The sequence below is a fragment of the Melanostigma gelatinosum genome, assembly GCF_949748355.1.
Source record: "Melanostigma gelatinosum genome assembly, chromosome: 2".
NCBI lineage: Eukaryota > Metazoa > Chordata > Actinopteri > Perciformes > Zoarcidae > Melanostigma > Melanostigma gelatinosum.
Window position 1 is genome coordinate 21274007 of NC_136635.1, and position 22834 is coordinate 21296840.

The 22834-nt window shown below is 40.4% G+C and overlaps 1 protein-coding gene across 1 annotated transcript; it reads left to right on the forward strand.

Annotated features, from left to right (window-relative positions):
* Positions 1–1470: 1470 nt before the first annotated feature.
* LOC306793820 (ATP-binding cassette sub-family C member 12-like) lies at positions 1471–21836 on the forward strand (the record flags this gene model as incomplete). The annotated part of the gene is made up of 30 exons (XM_079291593.1): positions 1471–1521; positions 1904–2055; positions 2183–2329; positions 2581–2728; positions 3132–3368; positions 4919–5092; positions 5778–5925; positions 6827–6975; positions 7107–7214; positions 7725–7958; positions 8047–8118; positions 8351–8475; positions 9050–9122; positions 9843–10046; positions 10419–10553; positions 11497–11587; positions 12915–12965; positions 13330–13422; positions 13525–13628; positions 14228–14410; positions 16647–16873; positions 17043–17180; positions 18242–18431; positions 18536–18625; positions 18837–19026; positions 19490–19649; positions 19772–19850; positions 20676–20789; positions 21471–21635; positions 21717–21836. 30 exons carry the CDS (start codon positions 1471–1473, stop codon positions 21807–21809), a joined length of 4125 nt encoding a protein of 1374 aa, XP_079147719.1. The 3' UTR covers positions 21810–21836.
* Between the last annotated feature and the right edge of the window lie 998 nt (positions 21837–22834).

Here is a 22834-nt window from a genome sequence, read left to right on the forward strand (position 1 = left end):
TCTGAGCCTGTGCGTGTGTCCTCACATCCGTATTGCTCTTTAAAAGTGACGCCTTGTGTAACTGAAAGTTATTGAAACTTTGTTGCAGTGTTTCAGGGCGTTTTCACACCTTCAGTTCGTTTCCTTTGTTCTGATTCAGGGATTAATATGATACAATGTTGCACTTGCTCCTTTGTTCGGTTTGTGTTCACACCGCAACATTTAACAGCGGACTACATCTTGTAAACAAATGCCACGCGCGAGCAAACTGTTCTCTCATTGGTCCGATTCTTATGCGGCTATAAAGGCTTAAAAGGCTCTGTTGGTTTTTTTTTTTTTTTTTTTGTGCGCGAACCCGGTCGGGATGTAGAAGGGGGTGCGCGGCCTAAAAAGTTTGGGAACCGCTGCTGTAATTCATTAACACATTGTATTTTCAGATGTTATGTACGAGGCATGAATGAAATTGAAATTTCAAGTCACGCAAGTGAAAATGAGAATCTAAGAAATGAAATAGTTCAAAGTTTAAATATAAGGATAATGTATGAACACAATATTGGTGCTATACATATAAAATGTATACAAATGTATATTTACAAGTTTGATATTCTGCATGCCTCTGCCTGAGCCTTATCGAAATCATTACAATCTTACTTTTTGTTTTTGATTGGATTTTATAACCTTTCATGCAATGCGGGTACATTTGTGATATTTGACCAATAAAGTATTTTGATCACAGTTGTAATGCCTTGTGACTTGTCATCATAGTTATAATTGTAATGGTAAAAATATGCATTTGAACTTTGTGTCCTCGATCTGAACTCGCAGTGAACTCGAAAACGTGCGTGTCATCTATTAAGGAAAATGGCTACTGGAAAAGTAACAAAACTACTTGCAAAGTGGCAAGAACAACTTGTTCCTTACATCGAGTAAAGAAAGTGCAGACTAAGCAGTAATCAGAACTGGTGGTTGAAACACCTCATGTTACCTTGAATGTATCGAAGCTGTGAAAAGTCAGCTGGATGCAGCAGACAAGCCCTCGTGGGTGCTGCACTTTTGAGAAATAACTTGTTGCTGTATAAATAAAGGGGCTTGTGTGTTACAAATTTTGAAGCATTCACACAGTCTACTTGCAAGAGAATAAATGGAAAAACACAACATTGAATCTTCTGAAGACTTTATTATTGATTTGTGAACAAAAACTCTCTTCCGATTAACATAGAAATCTTCCACAACATAATACATAAAGCATCCTGAATGACAGCATTTCTTATGACTGCTGATGATTGTGTTGAAATGAGTAAGCTTCAAACACACAACAGCCGTAATATCGTCACACTGTTACACAGCAGAATGAGAAATGGTTACACCCTCCCTGTTGATGCTGTTAAAAGTATTTGGTTAGTAGGCTTAAAGCAATATTCACACTTAAAATCTCTTGTTGGCGAGTGAAATAGTGACGCTGCATGTTTTTTTCCCTCGGTACAGGACAAAATGAAGAAAGACCTTTCTCTGGAGAAGAACGACAGTCGAGGAGTCTCTTTTGTAAGTTTAGAACAAACAACAGCTTCCACCAGTACACTTCCGGCCTCTTCACATGTGGCTTTCACTGCCTGAGATCTTTTCCTCTTCTATTGTTTCTCCTGCATCCTGTGTTTTCAATGCAAACTAGTTTGATCCACTTTTTGAGGCTCTCTTTAGTCTTTTATTTTGAATATTGACAAAAGTCTCTCGCTCTCTCTCTGTGTCTCTCTCTATGTGTCTCTTTCTGTCTGTCTCTCTCTCTGTCTCTTTCTCTGTGTCTCTGTTTCTCTCTCTGTGTCTCTGTCTCTCCTTCTCCTCACCATCTCTTACTCTGTCCCACTCTGTCTTTCTGTCTTTCTGTCTGATTCTTTCACTCTGTCTCTTTGTGTTTATGACTCTTCAGCAGGAAGATGTTTTCCGACAGAGAACTGGATTTCTGGCCTCCAGTTCAGAACATACTGATTTGGACAACAGAGAAAAATCCTACCCTACCCTGTTTGGAAGATACAGCCAGAGCCTTCAGACCCTCAAACCCTTCCGCTGGTCCTCATCTCAGTCAGTTGTCATTTGTCTTGTTTTGATGCTGTTATATTCCATTTGATAAATAAATGTACGGTGACATGTCAGCAGACAGATACTGTACTGGCCCCCATTGCATATTGGGTGATGTTTCCATGTCTAGGTCTCACCCTCTGGACAATGCAGGTTTCCTGTCCTTTGCAACCTTTGTATGGATGATCCCCATGATGTGGGCCTTGTTCAAGAATAAGCTGGACATGAGCTCTCTCAAACTGTCTCCTTTGGATGTAGCCGACACCAGCGGAGAAAGGTTTGACACTCTTGTTGATTCGTGGGCGCACTCACATTTCTCTATTATCATTTCATGCAATGAAATACAGGACAGTATATTTATAGATTTATAGATATATATAGACATGACAAGTCTAGCTGCTGAAATTCTTATCTGGAAAATGACTCATGAAAATGCTGGGAAATTTATTAATTATGAGGTCATGTGTGTGTGTCAATGTTTTACTTGAGTAATAATTGAATAAGGCTAATATGGTGTGTTGTGCACAGACTCCACAGACTTTGGGAGGAAGAGGTGGCAAAGGTGGGCCTGGAGAAGGCCTCTCTGGTCCGTGTAATCCTTCGCTTTCAAAGAACCAGGCTGATTCTCTCAGTCACTGTTGGTGTCCTTGCCACGGTGGCAGCGTTTCTGGGCCCGGTAATTACATTTGAAGCTGAATATCTATACCAGTACCAGTGCTTCCTCTATTGGATACCAGATCCAGGAGTCTTTTCTGATGTTTTTCCTAATATCACATTCACTGTAAATGTGCTTGAAGAATTCAGATATTTTTTTAAGTAAAAGTGCAAGTACAACACTGTAAAATACTCCACTACAAGTAAAAGAACTGCATTCAAAACTTTACTTAGTTAAAATATACAGATATCAGCTACATTTACTTAAAGCCTGAAAAGTAAAAGTTCTCATTTTGCAGTAAAATGGTCAAGAAATGCAACTTAAGGCTTTATGGGTGACATCACAAAGGTTTTATGACACAAATGTAAAGGTTGTTTAATATTTACTGCTCTTTTGTGTGTTACAAACTTCTCTGTCCTCTCAGGCTGTTCTGGTCTATGAGATCCTGAAATATAATGAGGACCCAGAGAAGTCCACAGTATCCTACGGTGTTGGTCTGTCCTTCGCTTTGTTCGCCACTGAGTTCTCCAAAGCCTTCCTGATATCCTTGATGTGGGCGTTGAACCTGCGCACTGCAGTCAGACTGAAGGGAGCCTTCTCTTCAGTGGCTTTTCAGAAAGTCATCTCTCTGAGGGTTCACAGCGGCATTTCAATGGGAGAGGTAGGGTTCCTGCATTTCTCTAGGAAAGAGATCTCATACACCAAAATCTCTTTGCCCATTGTTTGAGAGATCTTCTTACTCTTGGTGAACTGTAGAAAGTAGTGGAAAGAAAATATATTTTCAATATAACAGAATATGATGTTTTAGATTTGTGGAGTTTAACATGTAAACTGGGGTCAGTCCAGGTCAAAGAACGGTAGCAGTCTTCCTCAGCAGCTGAAGTGAAGGCAGGAATAAAATGTTTATGGTGTGGTTATTTTTAATGTGGACATACATCAAGTGCACATCTAGTTAGAGTTACAGGTGACAACTGCATAATGCCCTTCTTGAATATATATATTTATACATACATTTCTTTTTGTCAGTTATTATTGCATTTTTAGGGTTTTTGCTCCAAAGGGATTCCGTGTGAGCTCGAAATAGCAAGAAATAGAAACTTGGCCCAATAACTGGACATGATGTGCATGTGCTTGCAAGAAATCTGACTTCAATCGGCCAAAGGATGGCACTAGAATGTACCCACACACAAAAAAAAACATTTTGGGAAGGCCACAACCTTTCACCACCCAGTCAGATTGACTTGTAATTTGACACATTTGAAAGTTCGCCCACTACATTTTTCTTCATTTGGAATTTTTGAAACATACATTTTTATCATCTCCTCCTTAAATGTAGATCTGATTGCTACCAAATTTTCTGTGGATACTTATTGGACCAAGTTAAACAAAATTATCAAAACCTTGTTGATATATTATAAAGTTTTCAAGATATTGACCAATGAACTTCCAGGGGTCCTGCCTCAGCACATTAATATACCTAACTCAACAATTGTTTGATCAATCATCTTGCAGGGTGTATCTACAAGAGTAGCTGAAACATACCCTGAAAGTTTCAGTCGAATTGACCACTAGTTAACACTTCCAATATAATAGATGAGCGGGACACAGACCAAATTGGACTATAAATCAGAAACTTTTCATCCAATCAATACAAAACTCCTAGGATGTGTTTCATGACAATGTTAAGCCACGTGTGTGAAACTATTTCAAAATAACTTAATAGGGGTCGGACTAATTCTTAACATGTGCATGGGGCAAATGTGGCCATAAATCAATGACAGCTTGTCCAAACATCACCAAACTTGCTGGATATTTGTGATTAAGCTGTTGAAACATGGCTGTGTGTAAAAACCAAATATGGCTGGAGGGGCTTTTAGTGTGAAATTCTGAAAGGCTGCATACATGGTCATGATGAAACAAGTGTGTGATTGGTTTCACTTTGTCTTTCTTAAACAAGATTAAACCAGTTGAATTGACTTAGCTCAACTTTGTGAAGCCAAATACCCAGTCCCCTGGAATGGCCTCTTGTGGCTATATTTGTTCTTGTTTCCTGCACAACTTTGTTTTTGATCCTGTTTTACAAGGCCACACTTCTTTGTCATAAACATCCTGTGGAATTCACTTGTTCTCACCATTAGTTCAAGCAACTTGCCTTGGCAAAGCAATCTTGGCAAATGTAGATTCCAGTCTCTCTCCTCCTCTCCCATCCAGATGATTGGTGTTTTGACCAACGATGGCCACAAATTATTTGAAGCAGTATTGTTTGGGAGCATCGTGCTGGCCACCCCAGTGCTCTTTATTGTGTGTATTGTCTATGCCTGCTACATTCTGGGCTACACCGCACTGACTGGAGTCTGCACCTACCTCATCTTCATCCCAGTACAGGTCTGTATGTTGGAAATCGCACAAACAGATATGAGACATATTTTCATGAGCAGTGTAAAATAAATGGATTCAGATTTAATTGAGCCACATCACAATCAGAGCTAAAAAGAGGTACTGCAATAATCAAAGGTTATAAACAGAAATGCATTTTAATTATCTAGTTGTTGGCAAATAATTAAAGCTTTCCAATTAATTCATTCCAACTAATTTAGCCATCAACGTGCACCACACTAACATATCTTTATTTTCCTCTTTGCGGCTTGTTTTCAATTGACACTGTTGTGGGTTTTATTTCGTCGTCGATGATGATGCTCAGCTTCTTTGACTTATGTTAAAACTCAACACCTAACTCAGTAACTGTTATCTATCTGACTTGTGGTGAGACACCACAGGATCTCACTATTAGGAACTCAGCAACGAACACCCACAGAACACAAGAGAGATTGAATTTTCTTCAGTTCACGCAGATGTATTTGCATCACAAAGTATACAAGTAAATCGAGCAGTCCGGAGCCAACTAACTTCACAATAGCATTGTACATTACTTTATACCCTAAGTCTCTGTGAATATACATGGATACATTTTAAATTATGGATATGATTGAATTTACACAAATATATTTCAAGACACAAATACATTTTTCTCCCACAACATAAAGATTAATATTGTTTTTTCTGCTTTCAGCTTGGCCTGGCTAATCTCATCAACAAATTCAAATGGAAAACCATATTGATAACAGACAGCCGTGTTCGCACAATGAATGAGATTCTCAACAGCATCAAGCTCATCAAGATGTACGCCTGGGAAGATTCCTTTGAAAATACGATCACAGGTATGAAGTTAGACAGACTTTGTTGTCCAGTCAAACATGTTTTTAACCTTTCTTGTCAGGGTTTAAAGCAAAAATGGTAGCAGGGGATTGACCCAAAGACAGAGAGACACGGTGAACAAAGGGATGAATAACGGTGACTTTAATTGTTAAGAAAATGTTCAAAACTAAACTTGCAGAGCTGGGGAGTCAAACAATGTGTCACAAAAAGTCTAAGAAAACAAAACTACTTTACAGGGAACACAGCAGAGAAGAGCAGGGATCATCCCAGGAATCATTGTAGATCAAAACAAGGAGCAGAGCAGGTAGCACAACAGACGAACTGACACTGAGACACTGTGGAGGTGCAGATGATGAGACACAGGAGGATTCAATCAGGGGCGGGGCAGACAATCACACAGGCGGGAACACATACAAATGCAGGTAGTGAAGTGAACTCAAGACACAGGAGGCAGGGACATTCTAAATAAAACAGGAAACTAGCTAAACAGACATTCCTTGAAGAACAAATTTAATGGTTATCATTTATACAGTCCCTTTGTATGAACACAAACCCAATCTTGAAATTCGCATGTGCTACTTTCCATAGAGCAAAACGTCAAAGTTCAAGGGAAATTATGTGCACCTTTTACAGCAATCTGGATCTTGTTTTGTTTTAGTTTTTGATAACAATTCACATAGCCATGCTGCCAGAGGCACTACAGGCTGAAATAAGGCTGCCACATACCGGTACTCTCCACCTTCAACTCATATAGAACGAGCTGCTTATATATGTAAAACTAAAATCTAGGGTTGAGCTCCCATGTTCTCTTGCCTCCACCAGTCCATGCTCTTTTGGTGTCAGAAACAGAAGTAGAAGTAAAACTGAAACTGTTCCCTAAACATGTGACGCTGTCTCTCTTAGGCTTCCGGAAAAATGAGAAGAAAGAACTGCAGAAGGTCAGTTACGTCCAGAACGCCAATACCAGCATCACCAGCATCATCCCCACCCTGGCCACCATTCTCACCTTCATTGTACACACTTCGTTGAGCTTGAAGCTCAACACAACTGATGTGAGTACTGCAGCACATGCAGTACAACAACCCTTGCCATCATGCCCACTGTGTGATTTACATGGTTGAGGTGTACTGATAAAAAAGAGTCAGTGTTGTATAGTGTGAGCGTACTTCTTCTTTATGAACAGGCCTTCACCACCATCGCCATCTTCAACTGCTTGAGGTTCTGCTTGGCTATTATGCCCCTGTCTGCAAAGGCCCTGGCTGAGGCTGCTGTTTCACTAAAACGACTGAGGGTAAACTCCTCTCTTTTTGTGCTGCTCAGCTGGCAACGGCATTCATTATTACTCTGATCTTACATAAAGTCATCTTGTTGTGATGTCATCCAGCCATACCAACTGCAAGGTTGTGCCTTCTAGTGATAATAAATAATGATGAGCTCATAATCTGCAGACTAACGATATGGTTCTTATTTTATCTTTATTAATTTCAAACATAAATAATAGCTTGTATGGAGTTTTAACATGTACGCCAACCTGCAGTGCAAATTTGGCTTTATTGCTTCTGTTGTCATTCTCTTAGCCTCACACTTGCCTTTAATGCCTTTAATCTCTAAAATATGAAAATTTGTATTGTTACCACATTGTTTTTCCATTGTCATTGTTATTGGAGCTATCTTCTTTGCTACAACTTCATTGTCAGCTTTCATTGTGTTTGTTGCTGTTGTGGAACAAGTTCACACTTAAAATCTCATCTTTACGGTTAAAAAATAAGAAGCTTATCAAAGCAATTTTCGGCTATTTCAGAAAATATTGGTGATCCAGAATCCAGAGCCCTACCTGATCCAGAGAAAAGACAGTGATTCAGCCGTCGTGATGAAAAATGCGACACTTTCCTGGAACAAACCAGCCAACCAGCCAGACTCTCCACCCATCATCTCAGTTAATGTGGAGAAGGGACACAAAGTGGAGGACACGTGCCAGAATGGGAAGTCTGAAACATTGCCAACCCTGAGAAACATCTCCTTCACACTGCCTAAGGTGTGTTTTACGACTGGTCAGAATAAATAAGGTGATCTAGAGAGGGTTAAAGGTTAAACCCAAACTCTCTCTGTGTTATCTTCTGAAGGGCAACCTGCTTGGAATCTGTGGAAACGTGGGGAGTGGAAAGACGTCACTGATTTCCAGCATTTTGGAACAGGTTGGCTCCTCCTTTTGTCTTTTTTGTTCTTTATTCTCTTTTACAATCCCTGCAAGTTCCTGACATAATGTTTGATATTTCAATGCTGTTGATTTTCACTATTTTATGACCACTCTGTCACACAGTTATGTAAAAATGATGCTCCTTATTTACATTTTGATAAACCAGATCTAACTGATGCCATGTAACGAACAGGTTTCCTCATGGTGGTCTGCTCACTTTTATATTTTAGATGCACCTTCAGCAGGGCTCCCTCACCGCTGATGGGACGTTTGCCTACGTTTCCCAGCAGGCCTGGATATTTCATGGAACTGTTCAAGAAAACATCCTGATGGGGGAACCTCTTGACCAGTCCAAGTATATAATCAGTTAACCCACAAACATTATAAGTAACCACAGAGCTTTTGAATATGGAAACAAAAGGAGGTATCGTGAACTGGATACCGTTTATGATGTTAATATTTAACCAATGTTCCTCATCATTGCAGTTACACAGACCATTACAACAAGGCATGAATAGCTATTGTCTTTTGAGGTTATCTCACGTGACAAATGTAATGAATGGAGAAAGTTCCTCTTATCACTGTCACTTCGCATCTGGCAAGGTAGTCAAACAAGAGGTCATCTCTGTTATCTGACAGGATTGTTATTTGGAAACCACTCCATGCAGCCAAAGATGTGTCAAGTAATTTGCTGTGTGACGTCATTCAGCTGGCATTTATGACGGTGGTTAGGCCCATAGTTGTGCTGTAATCATAATCTTGTATGAAGTACATACTGGAGTGAAAGTCAACATGCAGCAGACCCGACTGACGTATTTAAAAACATGTCTTTCCAAAATATTCAAATCTTATCTTTAAAATGGCTCAGTTGAATACACTATACGTCGCTGTCTCTTGACATTAAGGTAACTCATTGTCTTCCTCCACAGATACAACAGAGTTGTGGATGTCTGCAGTCTCAGAGCTGACCTGGATATCCTCCCATATGGTGATCAAACTGAGGTGAGGGCCTTCTGCTGTACTCAAAACTCCCCGAGCTGAATGTTTGTTTTGCTTTTGAATGATTTCTTACAAGCTGAGTGGAACTTTTAACACTCTCTGATGAGGGGTAGGAAACCCCTTGCGGACATTAGCATTAACAAAAGATGGAATAAGGTAAACATTAGTTGGTACAATCAATAATCCAGTTCGCTTTTCTTTCTTTGAACTGTTTTAAAGCCCATTTTAATCTTGTATTTTTGTTAGTAACATCATTTTATTTCGAATTGCTTTGTACAGCATTTAAATATCAAAAAAATATACCTCAAACTCTGCCAATTATGTGTTTTTTGACTGTCTCCGATAGCAATTCATTCATGAAACTGACACTAAAACTAGATGTTCACCGAAAATTCATCTAGTGTGCAAAGTACAGTCATTTTACAAAAATGTATTACATGACGCAAATGAATGGTATGTTCAAGTCTGAGTCAGAACTAAATAATTACAAGTTGAATACTAGACCTATTTATTTAGGTTTGAGTTTAGCATATCCAAATTTGCGACACAATTTGGGATCAGTTCCAAGTCTGACGGATGTTTCTTACTTATTCTTAAGCTGTTATTCGTTTTATTTCTTCTATATTGTTGTAAGTTAGTAAAAGGGAAAAGCAGATTTTGTAATGTACCATATCGTGACGTGTTGTCAGTGATCTTATCAGCTTCCTGCTGTTTTGTTGGCAGATCGGAGAGCGAGGGCTGAATCTGTCAGGGGGGCAGAAGCAGAGGATCAGTCTGGCCAGAGCGGTCTACTCCAATAAGGACATCTTCCTCCTTGACGATCCACTATCTGCTGTCGATGCCCATGTGGGGAAACACATCTTTGAGGAATGCATTAAGAAAGAGCTCCATGGAAAATCCATCATACTGATTACACACCAGCTCCAGGTAGACACAGCATTGTTCTTTAGCAGATAGTGAATCCTAAATAGCTTACAATTAAGAATTACATTTCTCAATTAAATTTACATACTTGTTTAAAACACATAAAAAATGATTTGAAGATCCATCCTATTGTGTAAACCCCAAAGTAACAAGTAACAATTTAAGTAAGTAAATCAAACACCAGTAGGTGGCTTCTGATTGCAGCCATTAGGTTTTTTTTATCGTGAATTGTGAGCGTCACCATAACCACAAGATAAGAGCGTCTGCCAAGTGTCATATATGTAAAGACGTGCTGTTTAGACTACGTTAGGTAGAACTCCGGCCACAGAGCTGAGATAGTTTGTTGACATGGTTGTCCTCACTTGTGTCTGTCAGTATCTGGAGTTCTGTGATGACATTATACTTTTGGATGATGGCGAGGTGCAGGAGGCTGGAAACCACCAGGACCTAATGAAAGCCAATGCACGCTTTGCTCAGCTCATCAGCAACTACCACTTGGAAGAGCCCGAGGTAAAAAAGAAATCTACAGTACAATACTCTAATGTACGATAACCTTTGTGTCTTATCTCCATGTTTTAATAGCTGCAAAACCTTTGTGGAAGTTTGAGTCTGTTCCACAGCGAGGAGGCCAGAGCACGTGTCCGGCTGCTTTGAGCAGTCGACACGCTGCAACAATAAATCTACCAAAACTGGTTTACAATTAAAAGGAATTTAATCCACTGATGCAAGTACAGTATTTACAGTGAAGTACACTATTTCATGAAATATTAAATCAATAAAACCCCGTTTGCAAAAAACTCAACTCAGCTCCTCAGGTATAAACCCCGTCCGTCCTCTGAGAGCCATCACGTGAGAGAGAAAAAGACTTGAAATTAAACCACCCACATCCGTTCGAAACGCCTCCTCTTCCGTTTATCCCAATTCCTATTGGCTAACTTCCAGGAGTGTATTCACCTGTCTGCCTTTCTGTCCCTGAGTTTACTAACACATTCAATGACCGTCGGTTACGGTTTAATCCCTTCTATGATAATCCTTCAGTATAAACGTTAAACTTCTGCAACTTTGGCAAAAGCTTCATGTCTCAAATTCTACTTCTAGCTACTAATCCTAAAACACTTTATGCTTATCTTAATTATGCATTTCCAACACCCTTATGATTAATTATGAATTCTTAAATATGAATCATTGAACACTTTTATTATAGCTACTAAACACAGTTCTATGCTCAAATTTCTTACACCTTTCACCGGTTCTTCATTGGTTTTTAGCTTAAAAACAATAAACCGACGCACGTAAACTGTAAACCAAATGTGTCAGAGGTTTATAGGAGGCAGAAACATGTCTTGTACTAGGCCACAAGTTAACGATTCATCATTTACTTCAGGGTGAAAGTGAGTTGTCGTCAACTTGTCCACACTCCGCAGTATCACTGCGTTTTTGCTTTGTCATTCAGACTCCGAATGAGGAAGTGTCTCCCCAAGACGCTGCCCAGCTGAGGGACATTGAGCTAAGAGAAAGCACCGACAGTGGGTTAGTGAACCCAGGTATGGAATCAAGAAAACATGACTGTTTGTGTAATCATCTAAAACGGTAATGGGATGATTTTAGATGCCGCAATACATCATTTAATAATTAACGAAAACAAGGCTGGAGATTATTATAGAGTTTAGTACAAAGACACACTGGGAGTGTGGCACATTATTGCCTGCAAGCAATTTAGAGAGCAGAAGCAGTCAAAGGGGGATATTCTATACAATTCTGCTTTACTTTTTGCACAATTATCTTTGGACTAAAGTGCCATTCGTGTCAATACATAACAAGGAGGAGGTAAAAGGTAGTCAGCTGTCCATCGAGGTAACAAGGGGACCTTGGTCGACAAAATAAAGGACAATGTGAGGAACCGCCCACAGGCTCCCAGGTCTCCGGCGTAACGTTCTGGTGTCGGGATGTACGGCTCACGGGCACGCGGAGCTAGAGTGGCGGATGCCGGGGGGGCTGTGGATGGCGCAGGTGGATCCCCGTGGGAGCAGCGGAAGCACCCGGGGCAGAGGAGGCAGAGAGGTGACTTGATCCATTTTGCCGCTGAGTTGAGACACGCTGGGGGAAAGGGTGCGTAGAGTCTCTACTACTTCCCGGAGAAGTGTCTCGTGCAGGCCGATCAGATTGCCCTGTGAGGCTAGCGTCTGTCGGAGGAAGTTTGGGTCCGCTGGGTCCATGGCGGCCAGATTGTTCTGTTACGGTCAGTTGTTCTGGACCCATGCGCAGACACCGGGACAACAGGGTAGGTGAAATACAAGGTTTTATTTAGTTTGTTCGTGGAGCATGCAGGTAGGAAGGTGAGGCGGTGTGAGTGGCGGCAACTGGGCGGCGACGTGGCACAGGAATCTTGGAGCACAAGAAAAACACAAGTTAGTTGCAAATCGGGAAAACAACGCAAACTAACTGGTGAGACGAGGTAAACCTCAGCGAGGCTGTAGCTACCACTGAGCTGAAGAAACAATCTGGCGATGAGACTGAAGGAAGCTGGGGTATTTGAGTTGTCTGTGATGATGGTCTGATTGTTGGCAGGTGTGGAGATGAGCCCAGGTGCCAGATGATTGAAGCCGCGCCCATGCCATACACACACACACGCACACACACACACACCGACACGAGCTGAGGTCACAGCGGAGCCGTGACACAATGTACTTTGTAAAAGCTTTGTAAAACAATAGAAGACAGGGCAACACATCTACAATCCTGACTGTTAATATACTATCATTGATTTATTTGGGCATGTGTGTCCTTATTACGGTCTACAGCATAAAGATGACAGATATTTCTTCTGTCATTTTATTGATGTCTCCCTTCCACATCTGTGTTCTCTTTCAGCATTTGACATGTCGGATGAAAAGGACGATGGAATGACAACTAACCAAAGATGTGAGTCTGGAAAACTTATTCAATTTTAACTCTGATGTCGGTGAAGTTCAGATCTAACACATCCAGTCTCTGCAGGGATGTCAGACTCATTTGGTTCCATTTTAATGTGGGAACATTAAAGACACATTAAAGACAAAGGGTCCGTGCGTCAAGTGGCCAGAAGTGCTGGCTGGATGGTTGAACAGCATCTCTCTCAAGATCTCTTTCTTAGTTTTTCACTTTTTCCTCTCACTTTTTCTGTTCACAACAAACGAGCGCAACATTACGAATGCCTTCCAGGAAAGAATATGTGCACCGTTATTCCCGCATTTCAACAATTATTGCTCCCCTTTCTACAATGGTTTTCACTTTTCTTCTTCTTAAGCACCCGTCGATGATCAGCTTGTCAGTCAAGAGTCCGCCACAGAAGGTGCCATCTCTTGGAGAGTCTACCAGCAATACTGCAAGGCAGCTGGAGGTTTGAACACTGACAGCAAACCCACACAAATGCATTGTCGTGATTATATGCAATGATACACAATTCACACATGGGATGATGTTTGATGTGACTGTGCTGCAGGCTACACAGTAAGCTTCCTTACCATCCTGAACTTGGTCCTGATGATTGGATCCACAGCCTTCAGCAACTGGTGGCTCAGCTTCTGGCTGGGGCAGGGTGATGGGGTGAGAACCATCTCTCTCTCCCTCACATACATACATATATACATACATACATACATACATACATACATACACACACACACCCCTGGTTTCATTTCAATGTGTTTTCAGTAAGTGTGTGACTTCCCACAGCTGGAAAGACTTTTTCATGCTCCAATGGGCATGTTTTATGGAAAGTCTGAGGGTTGTGAATAGCTCTCTTCAAAGAGTGTCTGTTTTACCCAACCTTCCAACAGCCACACACTTTTTTTCTCATCGTTGGTCAGATGTGCACAGATGTTGGTATTGCTGCATGTGCTCTGCAAATTCTTTTACCTCACATAACTTCACTGTCTGTGTTTACGGCTGAACCAAACTGGTTTTGTCTATATTGGCAGTGATAGAGGTGGTGTGCTTATATTGAACAGATAGAACTTAACTGTATAACTGTAGTAAACTGTGCTAAATATGTGATACAATGTGTTATTTCCACAAGTCTGCACCAATTGTTGACGATTGTATTCACAATAGTATGAAAAATATTCAAAAAAACATGTTGCGTTGATAAATTGTCTCTCTGGACCTGGTTTCCACTAAAATCATATATTTTCTGTTTTTTTAAGTCATCCAATAACACAACCTCAAACCAAGGAGACATCTCACAAAACCCTCACCTGAGCTTCTACCAAATGATTTATGGCGTGATGGTGGTCGTCATGGTGACACTTGCCATCATCAAATGCTTCTCCTACACTTGGGTGACCTTGAATGCGGCCACCAACCTCCACAACACCATGTTCAAGAAGGTACTGTTGGATGGCTGACCCCCAGCCATCTATATACCATCAAACATAACCATGTTTACTGAATTTAATATACAATCGTTTAAAAAAAAAAAGAATTTTACTGAAAATATAATGTAAGGACAAGGTATTACAGACAGAAGGGAGGGACCAAGAGAAAAAGTCACAATTATAAATGCGTCTACATCTTCACGATGGATACATATTTCATAGCCATGGTCGGAGCTACGGATTCATTCCCTGACTTTCCCAAAACCTCAGTCATATCAATTAGTGAGACAGACTAGACTAACATATTCAACTAGAAAATGCATTTCCTGCTGAAAATGCATTGGAATGCTGAAATTTGAAATGAATTGCAAAAACATTGCTGAAAATAGATATCCAATTTTTAAAAAATTGCAAAAAGCTTAATAATTCTAAAAGTTTAAAGATTCCAACTATGAGCAGTCATATCACACCTCTCCTGAAAGAGCTGAACATTTTGATATTCTAATAGTTTCTGTGGCTTAAAAAATGTCATCAGTGGTGATATTTGTAGTAGTAGAAGTTGTAGTAGAAGTATTATTAGTATAAGTATTAGTAGCATTAGAATAAGTACTAATAGTAGCAGTAGTGATATTTGTAGTTGTAGTAGAAGTATTATTAGTAGTAGAAGTATTGGTAATTAGAAGAAGTAGTAGAAGACGTAGTATCAGTAGTCATAGTAATAGCTGTAGTATTGGTCGTAGTATTTAATATAACAGTAGTAGTAGTAGTAGTAGTAGTAGGAATAGTAATGGCAGTAGAATAAGTAACAGTAGTAGTACTAGTAGCAGTCGTACTAATAGCTGTAGTAGTATGACTACTTTTAGTAGCATGAATAGCAGTAGTAGTGGCAGTTGTCGTATAAGTAATAGTAGTCGTGGTATTAATAGCAGTAGTGGTAGTAATAACATTGATGGTAGCTGTAGTGGCCATTTGTCGGCTAAATCAAACTTAAACAAATAATAATCAAACGCCACTGATGCACCGTGGTCGGTATCCTTACGCAGCCAGAAGAGAGTAAAATGTCCAAGCAGGATTCCAATTTTTGTGTATTTATTAAATAAAGCAAATAAAACAAGCAAACAAACTAATTCACAAAACTCCTGTCATGCTGTCTCTCCTGTCCTGTGCAGTGCAGTGCAATGCTGCTGTGCAGCTGGTAAAAACTATACGCCCACCCCGGTGCATGCTGGTCCTACCTTTCTACTCGTTTAAATAGCAACAGGTGCCCACAGTAATTACCCAAAAATAATAGAACTAAACAAATTACTACTAAAGAGAAAAATAATCTTAACATATGAAACATCTACAATAATTAAACTATACTACTTATAAATGAAATAACAAAATACAATATCAAATAAATAGCTCCAACAGTAGCAGTAATAGCAGTAGTAGTAATAGTAGCAACAGCAAAAGTTATAGTGGTAGTAGTAATACTATATTAGCAGCAGCAGTAGTAGTTGTCGCAGTATTAGTAAGAGCATTAATCTTTTTAACAAAAAAGCCTAATTTTGAGCTTGTTTAAATACAGTTAATCCATGGGGCTTTTATTTTGAAAGGGTGGGGCTGGGTGGGGGGGAGGGGGGAGAGGAGACATAATCATAATGTTTGACACACATAAACAGAGGTTATTAAATGCCTGGCTTCATCACAAGCATTTCAGTTAGAATTCACTCTTTTGGGCTTTTATTTTGAAATGGGGTGTGTGTGTGGGGGGGGGGTCCTCTAAAAGTCTCTAAGACCTGAATGACTGTATGAGAGAGAGAGAGAGAGAGAGAGAGAGAGCTTTTTCATGGAGATAACACAGGGAAACACCTCTCAAACAAATCCTCAAAACTCCCATAACCGTAGCTCCTATTGCTCCGATATTAATAATTGAGAGGAAGGATGAGTTGAAGAACAGATCCTGTAAAAATAGAGAAGAAGAGTTTCAAAAACAGGGGGACGGAAGAAATAGTGGAATAAAGAAACAGGATAATTGTTTAATTGTTGGAATGCTTAACAGCATTCCAACAATTAAACAAACCCTCTGGCCCTGCCCTCACTCTGCTACTAGGGGATGGAGAGGAGGGATGGGAGCTTAACAAGGGGGATGCATTTTGGTCATTCTATGAACAAAGGGAATGCCATCCCCCCTCATCACCCTCAAATTAACTACTCCCTATAAATATACGTTTATGATGACTTTTGTTTTGTTTTCCTTTCTCAGATTTTCTCCAGTCCCATGAGTTTCTTTGACACGACGCCAACAGGACGCATTCTCAACCGCTTCTCCAAAGATCAAGAGGAGGTGGACACGGTGCTTCCCCTCTACATGGACACTTTCTTTGATTTTGCTCTGCTGGTCACCTTCAGCATCATCACCATCTCGGCAGTCTTCCCCCCGATGCTGGCAGCTGTGGTTTTCATGGGAGCTTTGTTCGGCCTCATTCTCTTGTGAGTTGATGCCAGTTTAAACATGAAAAAAATGATTTGTATGGGTACTTTTGTAAAATAGGATCGTAGCAATTCACAATCATTTAAATTGTTGCACGTCTTAAAAGCAGGTTCAGTACAAGAGTTCTTCAAAGGCAAACTAAATATATCAGTTGTGATTCATCTGCAGTATCTTCCAGAGGAGTATCCGACAGATGAAGAGGATGGAGAACGTCAGTTGTTCTCCCTGCATCTCTCTCACCACCTCTACCCTGCACGGCCTCAGCACCATCCATGCCTACAACATAAGAGACAGACACATACAACTGTAAGATAGCAACGTTCCTCGACATGACTCTCAACTGTGTGGCTCCTTATATTGCTGTTTGCAGCGTTGTCGGGGTGACAATATGGACACAGTTTAAAATGGCAGAAAATTGATCATGACGCACATTTTTAAAATCAGTGTATTATAATTCCCATAGTTCTAATACATTAGAGTTAGAGTAATGTATTGTAATAACTAATATAATGCATTATAACCTGATTTTAAGTTACCCTAAGAGGTCATTGTTGACACGGGGTGTGGTGGAGGACTCAAATGCAGACAAGACCAGAAGTAGAGTGAAGCAGGTATTTAATGAATAATGAAATCAGAACAGGAAACTTCCAGGAACACAACAGGGAATCCACGGACGAGACGAGGGGGGAATTCCAGCAGGATGAGACAGGGCAGGCAGACAGGGAAACCGGGAAAAGGACGAGCCAAACGGGAGGGTAGACATGGCAATGATCTGGCAAGGAGTGACTGAGAGGCAGGGGAGGGTAGTTGTACTGATGAGGAGGGAGTGCTTGATTAGTGAACAGAGGCAGGTGAATGAGGGAGGCTGACAGGTGCACTGAATGAGCTGATAGTAGAGTGAGGTGGGTGAGAAATAAAGAGACAGGCGAGAAGGGGCAGAGCTGTGACAATTGTTGGCTTTCAGTGAAGTGAAAAAAATATCATTAAATCTTTGACAGAACAACAAACAAAATGTTGGGAATTTCGTCACTTACAGCTCTGACGTTTCGGGCCAAAATGCAAAGTTTGTTGTAGTGCCACCAACTGATCAAATCGCACCACATTTCACACTGCATTCCCTTGGGTCCCCAGCAATACAACTGCCAAGTTTGAAGTAGATCAAATCAACAGTTCTAGAGATAAGCAAAGGACACTCACTCATAGAGTTTCCTTGCTTTATCGTTAGATGCAGTGCAAAAGTAGCAGGTGATGTTTCAGTCAGTGTCTCTAAACCTGGTCTGCGTTTTAAATGCTGCATTATGGATCATTTGGGTGAGGCGGTACAGTATGTATGTTCACAAACCTGCATGTTCTTTATCACATTGCAGGTTCAAGTCACTGAATGACATCAACTCCAACCACTATTTATTGTTTCACTCTGGAACACGTTGGCTCTCCTTCTGCCTGGACTCCATGGCTTCAACCATGACCTTGTTGGTGTCTCTGTTCGTTGTGCTCAGCAGTAATGACTTCATCAGTCCGTCTTTGAAAGGCTTGGCCTTGTCCTACACCATACAGGTGAGTTTGGAACAGAAAATGAATGAACCTTTCGTTTATTTTTGTAAAGATACAGTGAAAGCAACTGCAACGTGTGTATTTAAAGATGTTGATGTGTTGTCCAGCTGACAGGCATCCTTCAGTATACAGTGAGGGTGGCGACGGAGGTCGAGGCTAGATTCAACTCAGTGGAGCGGCTGCATGAATACATCACGGTCAGACTCTAAACATCTCTGCCTCTGAAAAATAATGATACACATGTACACAGGCTGCGTGACAACTACCAACAATCCAACCATTTTTTACTGGTCTTTTACTGTCCATTAAACGACTCAAGGACAACAGTTTCTAAAGCTAATAGTTACATTTTTCTCTGACACACTACCTTTCCCCTCCCTCAAAGTAGTTGTTGTTTATTGTGTACAGGGTTGTACGTCTGAGGCCCCCAGGCAAATAAAGGAGGCCCAAGTCCCAGAGGATTGGCCGAAGAGCGGAACCATCACCTTCCAGGACTATAAGATGAGGTACCGAGAAAATACACCTATTGTCCTGAACGGACTCGATTTCTTCATCCGAGCTGGAGAGAAGCTGGGCATTGTGGGAAGGACAGGCTCTGGTAAGACCTTGACTCCAGCAGTTTTTACTCATAACTTTGTTTTTCATGCAGGTTGAGTTTGGTGTAAATGGGCAATTCAGAAACTGTCACGATGACTCAGACATATTAAAATGATTTGATTGATTGAAGGTAACTATCACGAATTATCAGAGTTGAATCTTGAACAGTCCTAAATACGCACACAATTTTACTTATTTCAATACGTCATATCATATACCGTAATAAGCAACATACCGGTATATGCATTACAATAAATCACAAAGCCTATAGTCTATATTGATCATAATATATCTTCTGCAATGCAAATGTTGATCGCCCAGTTTAACAGCATCTTTTTGGATTTAAATGTGTAAATGAAAGAACTTACTTGGATGAGAGTGTTGACTTGTAGAGACATGGCTGTAGGGTGCTAAGGGGACCTGCCTCTGTGAACCATTAGGGTTACTGTCCTTTGTTTCTGTAGGGAAGTCCTCTCTAGGCGTGGCTCTGTTCAGGCTGGTGGAGCCAGCATCAGGGACCATCCTGATAGATGGCGTGGACATTACAGCCATTGGTCTGCAGGATCTGCGCAGCAAATTGTCCATTATTCCCCAGGATCCTGTGCTATTCATTGGAACAGTCAGGTAACCTAAGCTAACCCCTAACTCCATAGAGCTTTATGTTTACACTCAGGTACACACTGCTCCCACTGTGGTGGGTTAGTCTCTGGCTCGCCAACTGTGATAGTGCATGTCCTTTCCTCCAGGTACAACTTAGACCCCTTCAATAACTTCAATGATGAGGAGATCTGGGCGGCGCTGGAGAAGACCTACATTAAGGACTCGGTATGTTCGCTGGACAATATGAAGCACAGTACATTAACAGTTTCATTAGAGAGTCTAATCAATTATCCAGACTCAATCTTTTTAGCTTGCGTGCAGCGATTTCATTTCACATATCTTGAAGTGAAATGTTATCTGACCAGATAGTAGCTGTCTTAGTGGTGTATTGATGTTATTGAACCCTTATTTTCAAATGTATTATGAACCATAGCATTGGTGGAAGAAGTATTAAATTCTTTACTTTAGTAAAAGTAGCAATACCACACTGAAAATACTCACAAGTAAAGTCACTGTATGTAAGGCAAGGCAAGGCAAGTTTATTTGTACAGCACATTTCAACAACAAGGTAATTCAAAGTGCTTCACATAAAACCATTAAAAGCATCAAAACACAAGGCAAAAGAAAAGGAGATTTAAAAACAATTCAAGAAACAGTGTAAGAAATAAAATTCAGCAGTAAAATGCAGAAATGCAGGAAATTGATTAATATATGAATTGAATGTGGTTCAATTAAAGGCAGCAGCAAACAGAAAGACCTTACTTGAGTTTAAGTACTGAAGTGTTATGAGCTTTGTGTACTTAATGTGTCAAAGTAAAAGTACACAGAGTAGAAAAATATACCCTGTGAGTTTTACACAATACCATTAGATTATTATTGCCAATGCAGTAAAGTGTAAGTAGCAATTTTATGTTTCAGTTGGTAGCTTTGACAATTTTACAAACTTGGGGTTTTTATATCATTATTTGATCATCGTCAGTATAGGTTACTCTTAGAGGTGGTAGTAGCAGACGTATAAGTGGTTCTATGAGTATTGTTTTGTTTCCTTAGATCTCCAGACTGGAGGGGAAACTACAGGCAACAGTGCTGGAGAATGGAGAGAACTTCTCTGTAGGAGAGAGACAACTCATATGTATGGCTAGAGCACTACTACGCAACTCCAAGGTTTGTCCATGAATTTCTGTCTTCTGTTTTCTTGCTATTTACACACTTCCCAACTTTTCAGCCACTGAACAGCCACTGGATTACTACTGCCACATATATGTCATGGTTTCGTCCTGATTAGCTGATCAGCTGTCAGTGGGCTTTAACAGCTGTAGAGACTTCTGATGGAGTTTGTGTCTGAACAGGATCACTGTACTAATACTAAGAAGACACACAGCTATCATCAATGCCAGAGCAGCAGTGTTTCCTCTTCGTAGCCTGTTGCCTGTTTAAAGAACTGCATTCTGTATTTTTCTGTGTCCTGCTGATAAACTCAGGATCGTTTTCGACAGGCAGAATGCATTTGTATATTTATTCATTATTTGCGTCTGTATTCATTGATATTCTGATCTTGAAGCGATTATCAAATAACACAAAATATGATTATGGTGTCAATTGAACACTGGAAAGAATTTATTAGGCTAAATGTTAACTTGTAATATGTAACTTATTAAACCTGACCTCAGTAATTATCATCCTTATGTGACTGAATGAAATGAAAACACTGTAAAAAAAAGACTGTAAAACTAACCAAACTAGCTGCCTGTGATATTGATATTATTCACATTTGCATCAATTAATCCACCACAACCAGTATTTTTCTCTTCATCTGGACTTACTGTCCCTCCTGTTGTCCAACAGATCATTCTTTTGGATGAGGCAACAGCATCCATCGATGCAGAGACAGACGCCTTGATCCAGACCACCATCAAAGAAGCCTTTCAGGACTGCACCATGCTCACCATCGCCCATCGTATCAACACTGTGATGCATGCAGATCGTATTCTGGTCATGGACAACGGAAAGGTTTGAGAGATTAAAAAAAGGATAAAGATAAAGTTTATGTGCTTCTAATCCTAGACTAACAGTAAGCGATTTGTCCGACAGGTGGCTGAGTTTGACCATCCAGATGTGCTGAAGCAAAGACCAGACTCTCTGTTCTCCTCACTCCTAGCAGCTGCTAACACTGTGAACACCTGAACCACAGAGGCCCTGTGGTACCACGACACACTAAAAACTGTAACATAATAATATTAATTTCCCACTTTCATCAGTCCTGTCACATGTAATCTGGACCAGTCTGGTTTTATCCGGTGTGACTGAGTCCAACATTCATGGAGAAAGACACAATTTTTGTTTTTCACCTTACACACTGTGTAAATATGGATGTATTTATCTCCACTGTCTGCTGAAGCAAATGCATGGACAATGTTTTTCATAGGATTTTTAGAGGAGCGGATTTGAATGTATATTTAGAACATATTATTTATTCATTTCCTTTGACTTTGTTTGCTGCCACTTTGCAAAGCTTCTCTGTGTGAAGTTTCAATCTGCTGGGTGAATATGTATGGACTAAGCATTAGCACAGTGGCACTGAGGGACAAGACACAAAAATAATTTCGCAAAAGAGAAAACACAACTACATTTGGTCGGACTAAAACAGAAAAATGTAGGTTCGTTGTGGCCAATGATTCCTTGTTAGTGAATGCGACAAACACTACAACTTCTTTCACAATTGTTTTGTGAAATGTCATCGTGTTTGTGAAATACTGTGTTTAAAAAAAAATGTTTTATTGCTTTGTGAAATGTTTTAGTGTTTCGTGAAATGTTGATTTGACTTTAAGGGCCACCGTAAAATATCTTGTGAAACATATGTTTCACAATATATGTGGTTGTAGTCGACTCTATTAACCACAACATCCATCTCTCCCGCCTCGAATCCTCCCTCAATATCACCTGAACTGCTCTCTCCTGGTTTAAATCATATCAAACAGACAACAGGTCATCAGTGTCAACAACTGCACCTCCTCCACTGCTCCTCTGTCTCAAGGCGTCCCCCAGGGTTCGGTCCTTGGTCCTCTTCTGTTCATCCTCTACTTGTTCCCTCTTGGTAATATCATACGTCAACATGGTCTCCACTTCCACTGCTACGCCGATGATGTCCAGCTCTACATCTCCACAAAGGCCATTACCATTGCTACTCACTCCACTCTCACCAACTGCCT